Source organism: Benincasa hispida, chromosome 11 (assembly GCF_027475165.1).
Source record: "Benincasa hispida cultivar pf3 chromosome 11, pf3_genome.v1.1, whole genome shotgun sequence".
NCBI lineage: Eukaryota > Viridiplantae > Streptophyta > Magnoliopsida > Cucurbitales > Cucurbitaceae > Benincasa > Benincasa hispida.
This window is the reverse complement of record NC_143488.1, coordinates 49,959,085-49,966,758: the sequence shown is the minus strand read 5'-3', so window position 1 is coordinate 49,966,758 and position 7,674 is coordinate 49,959,085. Positions and strand designations below refer to the sequence as shown.

The 7,674-nt window shown below is 32.3% G+C and overlaps 1 protein-coding gene and 1 long non-coding RNA gene across 2 annotated transcripts; both read left to right on the top strand.

The window, feature by feature from the left end:
- The first annotated feature begins 1,420 nt into the window (after positions 1-1,420).
- On the top strand, positions 1,421-2,996 carry LOC150032707 (uncharacterized). The gene is made up of 2 exons (XR_016524697.1): positions 1,421-1,728; positions 2,755-2,996. It is a non-coding gene; the product is annotated as an uncharacterized LOC150032707 (long non-coding RNA).
- Positions 2,997-4,868: 1,872 nt separating this feature from the next.
- On the top strand, positions 4,869-7,301 carry LOC120089691 (cinnamoyl-CoA reductase 1-like). Its single transcript, XM_039047056.2, has 4 exons — positions 4,869-5,576; positions 5,698-5,880; positions 5,965-6,317; positions 6,999-7,301. Exons 1-4 carry the CDS (start codon positions 5,289-5,291, stop codon positions 7,162-7,164), a joined length of 990 nt encoding a protein of 329 aa, XP_038902984.2. The 5' UTR covers positions 4,869-5,288; the 3' UTR covers positions 7,165-7,301.
- Positions 7,302-7,674: the final 373 nt, after the last annotated feature.

The following is a 7,674-nucleotide window of genomic DNA, read 5'->3' as shown; positions in this document are numbered from 1 at the left end:
CTCAAACGCATCAACTAGACGGAAACTATGAAAATGCCATTGATGGTAGAGCACTGCCGCAGTGCCACTTCGAAACCAAGAGCATGGTATTCTGGACTTTCCAAGAACTTTGCGGCACTACGATGTTTTATGTCTGTCAGATGGCTCGCACGGGCAATGGCATCGCGACGTTGTTCTAAGTGTCAAGGTGCTTCGACCTACATATATTTGTTTTTTTACCTTATTTTAGGTCACTTCTTCTCCCTTATCTCGGCCTTTAGCCGATTTTCTCCCTTTTTTCCCTTTTATCTGTTCTTGAGTAATTTGGATTGTAATCATCAACCTTCGACCTCAATTGTGGCTAAAGTAGGTTGATTTTGCTAGTTTAGGAGTAGGAAAACCCATTTGGGAAGATTGTGAGGTTTGATCTTAATTATATTACTTTTGTTCATGTTTTTTTTTTATTTCATCTTAATAGATTCATCATTATCATATTCTATTTGGATTATCTGACAAACTTCTCTTAGATTGTATGATTAGATGCTTGTAATTTACATATAATAAGTGATATGAAATTGTATGATAATTACTAAGAAGCAAATTATTAGATTACCTTGTAAAGTTGTGAGTTGGCCGCAATTAGCACTATATAATCAACCTAGAGGAAATCAATTGAATGTGTAATTCAACAATTCCGATTAAATGTTCAGCTTAGCGTTGCCTTAAACCTTAATGCAGTTAGTCCATTTGATTAGCATGCATTTCATCTATTCACTTTGCTCTTATTTATTAATTAGGACGGTTAATTAGTCATTATAATTAATTTGGCTACTCTCTAATTTAATTTGGCTAAGTGTAAAGAATAATTTGAAATCAATCATATTAAGAGTACCTATGATCCTATCTTCTAGGCTAGGGGGTTTATTTTTATTTAATTACACTTTTATTTTATGTAATTTACAATTCTGCATTTTATTTTCCAGGCCACAATTATCAATGACCCAAAACTCCCATATTTACTTCTTTCCAAAGACTAGTTTAGAGATGTTTTATTCTTAGGCTCCATGTGTTCGACCTGATTTTCTATTAAGACTAGTTAATTGAAGTGCTAGATCACAAATATAAATATTATTTGATTGATTGAAAGTCTCAACAACTTTTTGTCTTTCAACGTATAGTCTACATGAATTGTCGTCATCTTCATGACTAAAGATACTCCAATAAATTAGGCCTTTGAGATTCATTCAAAAATAAAGGCACGAATGTTTAATGTCAGACAGAGTTCAAAAAAAATGTTGATCTTTAATGTCGATTTTTTACTGACATTACATATATAAACAAGAAAAATTGGATATTTAATGTCGGTTTTCGACTTACATCATTGGTAAAAAAAACTCATTTATAAACTTCCTCCACTTTGTGAAACTCTATTTCTTCTTTTGATTATCTCCTTTCTCTCACGTCTGGACAATATCTCCCGCCGCTCATAAGCCTAATTTCTTCTCTAGCTCCATTCACGATCTCTACTCACGCTTCCAGTTTCGATCTGCCCTCCTCACACTTCCAGTTTCGATCTGCCCTCCTCACACTTCCAGCTCCAACCTTCAGTGTCCTTCACGATCTCCGTCGATCTGTAGCGCCATTCACGATCCGCAGTGCAATTCCATCTCTGATCTGCAGTGCCATTCCATCCACGATCCGTAGTGCCATTCCATCTCTGCTTGCAACTGACGCTTCCAACTTTGATTCGTAAGGGTCGACTTTTCTTTTTTTTTTTTGCTCCCAAGGTTTGCTTCTTATAAGTTTGATTATAAGTCATTTCTTCCCCTTTCCGTTGATTCAATGCTTGTGAAATGGTGGGAGATTGTTGGATTGGATGCAAATTTCTTACAAGTTTCAGTTTTCCAGAAAATTAAATCCTTGGGTTCTCAATTTATTGATTATCTTTTGTCAATAGAATCTCAACCAGTCTATTCACTTGGAGAGACAACAACGAATCGTAAGCTCCAATTAGTTGTAAGCTTTGCATCTGATGCTTTTGCATTTACAAAGACATGGTGAAATTTGAAAATATACACTAATGTTTTGTTAAATTATGTAGGCCGATTTGGTAGTATTTTTTCTTTTTTACCAATTCGTAGACCGATTTAGTTTAGTCTATTGGAATGATTAAAATTTTAAAATTATTTATTTCTACCGAACAAATAGTTTGTATAAAAGAATGGATTATGAACTCTCATCAAAGAAGTTTTATCAATTTGTTTCCTATTAGAAAGTTTCTCTATTTCAGAATAACACCTGAGGTTATGGAGCAATGAAATGTTTATGACTTCAAGTTAGTACTTCTTTTCTTCACACATTTCTATCATGATTGTCCCATAGTTTTTATTTCCTTATTTCCCTCTTAGAAAACAAATTTGTAAACAAACATTGGCAGACAATTTTGTTTGGAACGTTGACATCTGGTCTTTTGCCATTACTGGGTTAGAGCTTGCACATGGTCATGCTCCTTTCTCAAAATAGCCTCAGATGAAGGTGCATTATTGTTCATCACATTGGAGCTTTGGCACAATTTTATATTCTACAAATATATTTATGTAATTTTTGTTTAGGAATCAAATAGCGTGAAAAAAATCATGGTAACTGATGAGTTTATAGGATGTGCAATGAATTGACTAATTTTTTATGCTCACACACATGTTGAACATGCTTGAGTTACATCTATAGTTATCTTTCAAAGACAAACTATTGAATTTTGTACTTCATTTTCTGTAGAACCATCGGTTCTCGTATGGTGAGCAAACGACTGTACAATCTACAACACAAGCTCTTTGTGATTTAGTCCTAAGATTTGAAGAAGGCAATGAGAAGTCTTATTATTATAAAACTTTTTTCTATTCATGTTACTCTATGTCTTCTCATGTTCCAGTTAAATTTATCTAAATTTGCTTTGAAATTACGACGACTTAACGTCGTTTATTTTGTTATTAAGCATCCAGTTAGTTTCTACATAGTTTTAATTTCTGGCTTGTTATTAAGTAATCCAAAACCAATTTTCATTTTAGGCCATCTCTGGGAAGATACTCTATAGAATAGAAATGAATTTGTTTCACCTTATGGACAGAAAGCTATGGACTACCCCAATGCTTATCCATGCATATTATGGATGTGAAATGTAGATGAATTCATTAACACTATCTTTTGTATTATTTTGAATACTTAAAATTTGTATCTTGGACCGTTGTAATTCATATTCCATGACTAATAAATGTGAAAGTTGAGATTGTATACAAAGTCATTGAGATTTTATTTTGTGCATGCATAAGTGAAAGAAAAATACGATTGATTTATACATGCTTATCAATTTTTTTCAAAAACTTAACGATGATGGGTACTACCAATTATAAAAATAGTAGTTTAGTGTCGAACAAATTTTGGACTGACATCAAAGAAGATGTTATTACAGGTATTCAATGTTGGTTGAAAATTGACATTAAAGTCATGTATAATGTCAAACGAAAATCACATTAAAGGTGACCGACATTGAACACCTTTAATAACATCTTCTTCGATGTCGGTCAGGTCACCAATATTGTTCCCCTATAATGTCAGTTTTCGACTGACATCAAATGCCTAATGTGTTGTAATAAGGTTATGCTAGTGGTTCACTTTAGAACATCAACATACCAATAAGATATGCCAAAATTTTAGAGATTTTTATACAATGACCAAATTCTAGTGGTGGAATGACTCGATTCTAGAAAACTAATGAAAATGATTGGAGTGCATAGAGCACTAGCATAGAGCACTCCACCATCGCCTATAATGTCAGTTTTCGACTCGATTTTTATACATCATAGAGCACTCCACCATCGCCTGGAATGCATTATCGCGTCAGAGATGTCACGTCTATCGTAAAATGATTAGAGTCTTAATGCGATTTTCATTATTAATCATCAATTAGTCAATTATTGATTTTTTTAAAAAAAAAATCTTGATTGAAATGAATATCACACTGAAGTTCCTATTATTTGGTGATGAAAAGGACATTTCTAATGTGGTAGTATAAGAAGATTAGTTTTCATTTATTTTTTAGAATGGGTTCATTCTGCGATTAAAAAAAAAAAAATCATTTTTGCCCCACCACTTTTATCAGCCTCGGAAGAAATGTTGTCCTTTGGGATACCCCTGAATTCTTTTAGTCTCTCTTGAAATAATCAACGTGTTGGTATATTCGCCTTTAATTTACCTAGGAAAGATTTTTCTAGAATTATCGATATTCTTTATTGGGTTTTTAGGTTTTAATGCAGATTCATTTTTTAAAGAAATAAAACAAAATAAATTCTGACCATAAGCTATAGCTATTTAGAATCAAAACTTTAAAGTTGATAACTTGATATTATATGTTTAATTTATATAGGTCGAACCATAATTATATTGATAGAAACGATTACATAGGATGTGTTTGTAATGCATTTTTAAATATTTAATTTAAAAAGTAAGTTATTTTTAAAAGAAATTAGAGTGTTTAATAACTATTCAAAACAACTTTTTAAATATATTTTAATAAATTTTTATAAAAAATATTTATATAAAAATAAGGTTTTTGAAAAAGATATTTTTCTGATATCAATCCAAAAGGAACCCTTTGTTGGCTTTATAATGTATTTTTCGTCGGCCTATTTTTATTGTATTTAATAAATATACACGCTGCACAAGAAATTTGTAACCACTAGACACATTAGAAAGTCAGAATAAATAAACTATAAAAAAGAAGGGTGGATAAGTGAGTATTTTCCATTTCAGAAATATGTGTCTATGACTATTTTATGCCCGAATACGTCCAGTAATTAACTACCCTTAATATAATTAGTCCTCTAATATACATTATTCACTCAATAGTTTATTTTAAAAAAAAAAAAAAATTAAACCCAACTACCATCAAGTTGACATAATTCTATAGATATGATCTCTTCTAGGGGTAGAGAGAGCGAGTTCACTTTCGTTGAAGCTACAAACGCATCTTCGTTGTTGAAGCTTAGTAACCAAAGTGTTCTTATTTTGACCCAAATAATATTCAATAGGAGCCAAAAGTAGTTAAGTGTTTTAATTTTAATTAACATAGAGAGTGTGCTACATTTTTATAAGATTGTGGTTAGTGGCAGAAAGCTTCTGTCTTTCCTATAAAAGCAGCCCCAAAGGCCACTCCTCATAATCAACTTTAATCTTCTTCAACATTCCTCTTCTGATTTCTTGTTTATATATATTTATATAACCCAAAAATTCTTGCCCTTTTCATATCCGCCACTATGCCGATCGATACATCTGCAATTTCCGGCCAAATTGTGTGTGTCACCGGCGCGGGAGGCTTCATTGCTTCATGGCTTGTAAAGCTTCTTCTTGAGAAGGGCTACACTGTTAGAGGAACTGTTAGAAACCCAGATGATCAAAAGAATGCTCATTTGAAGAACTTGGAAGGCGCTAAAGAAAGGTTGTCTTTGTATAGTGCCGATCTTCTAGATTTAGACAGCCTCAAAACAGCCATTATGGGTTGTCATGGTGTTTTCCACACAGCATCTCCGGTTACCGATGATCCTGTAAGAACTTCACTTCATCATTTCTCTCTTTTTCGAAGTTTAATATTAAGCTGAAGAGTTACAGTAAATTGCTTTATTTTATATGATAAATAAAAATAGTATTCACGTGTATCAATTACAGGAAAAGGTGGAGCAAGCCATAATCGGAACAAAGAATGTCATGACCGCGGCCGCTGAAGCAAACGTTCGACGAGTGGTGTTCACGTCATCGATCGGCACCGTCTATATGAACCCTAACCGAAGCCCGGACACAGTGGTGGATGAGTCTTGTTGGAGTGACCTTGAGTTTTGCAAGAACACCAAGGTAACAACTTAGCTTTTGGCCCTTTAATCAACTTAGAAAAGTATATAAATATTTGAAGTGTGGAAAATTAAATTGTGTGGACAGAATTGGTATTGCTATGCAAAGACAAAGGCAGAACAAGCAGCATGGGAAGTGGCAAAAGAAAGGGGAGTGGATCTTGTAGTGGTAAACCCAATGTTGGTATTGGGGCCTCTATTGCAAGAAGGAGTGAATGCAAGTGTGGTTCATATAATGAAGTATTTGACTGGTTCAGCAAAGACATATGTAAATGCAGTTCAAGGTTATGTTGATGTTAAGGATGTTGCAAAAGCTCATGTTTTGGTCTATGAAACTCCATCAGCATCAGGAAGATATATTTGTGTTGAGAGTATGCTTCATCGTGGAGATTTGGTTGATATTCTTGCCAACTTCTTCCCTCAATATCCTCTTCCTACCAAGTAAGCTGTCTTTAGAAAATTTCTAATACTACAGGGAGACTATGATTTTTTATTATGAATATTTCCTTTAATACCAATAAACTTCACATCATTTTTAAATTGGTGTTCACAAACAATGATTGGAAGAATACTCTCATAATACCAAAAACTTAGAGGAGCTATGAGAGTGTGTTAATAATTAATTTTTAACTTCTTTTTAGAACAACCTATCTAGTGAAAAAAAAATATATCGTGTAAAATTATTGTTATAAATATATGATTGTGTTATCTTGGTGTTTTTATGATAACCTCTTTTATTATTTTTTAATTAATATGTAAAATTGTTTTTCTTCTTAAGGTATAGAGTTAATGGTAGTGAGATTTCCAAATTTCAATTTTGCTACATCAATCTAGAAAGTCTCTTCTTCGAAGAAATTTCAAAAAAGTTTTACTTTATTAATTTTCAAAAAGAGATATTGTAGGAGAATTAGTACATTCTTGACCAACAAAGCTGGCCAGCATTATGAATTTTTTTTTCCTTTAAATGGGAGGTATAAAATATTGCCAATATGACTTTAAGCATCTCACCTTTTTCTTCAATAATTCAATTAAAAATAATATTACATGCACTACACAATATTTTGATAGAACTAATTTGATAGTATAGAGAATAATGAATTGTATTTGACCTAATTATTATAGGTGTTCTGATGAGGTAAATCCCAGAAAGAAACCATACAAATACACAGGTGAGAAGCTAAAGTCATTGGGAATGGAATTCACACCAATCAAACAATGCATATATGAAACTGTGAAGAGTTTACAAGAAAGGGGTCATCTTCCACTTCCCTCCCAACTTCAACAATGATTTTTTTCTTTCTTTCCCATTGGCTTGTAGACATAACGAAAAGTTGTACCTTTTGGGGAATTAGCAAACTTTATGTCCAAAAGTATAATTTTATTGAATTATTACCTAATGCAAAAATCTATTATTCTTCCGTTGAACATTATGATTGGTGAAGCATTACTTTCGCTCTCCTCTCCCTCCCAAACGTGAATTTGTAATTTAAAAATACTTGCACAAAATCATCGCAAAGAAATGGAAGATGTTTTAGGAAACGTAAAATTTCAGAAATTAATGCTCCATAACTTTATATTTCATTTGAAAAATACCTTAAAGTGACCCTACTTTTAATGCTACCAAATTTTCAAAACGTTTAAAAGTTTATTTACCATTAGTTTAGAGGTAAACCAAGAGTACTTGGTTTCAAAATTATCTATCAACTCTAATAAAGTTTTATTACTATTCTTCAACTTTAAAACAAGTTTAAAAAAGGGAAATTTGCAATGGGTGATAATTTTAAAATATAATTTTGCA

Coding starts and splice junctions, on each gene's coding strand:
- LOC120089691 (XM_039047056.2), top strand. CDS start 5,289: ATGCCGATCGATACATCTGCAATTTCCGGCCAAATTGTGTGTGTCACC. Junction 5,881..5,964: donor AGTTTTGCAAGAACACCAAG/GTAACAACTTAG, acceptor TTGTGTGGACAG/AATTGGTATTGCTATGCAAA. Junction 6,318..6,998: donor CAATATCCTCTTCCTACCAA/GTAAGCTGTCTT, acceptor TAATTATTATAG/GTGTTCTGATGAGGTAAATC.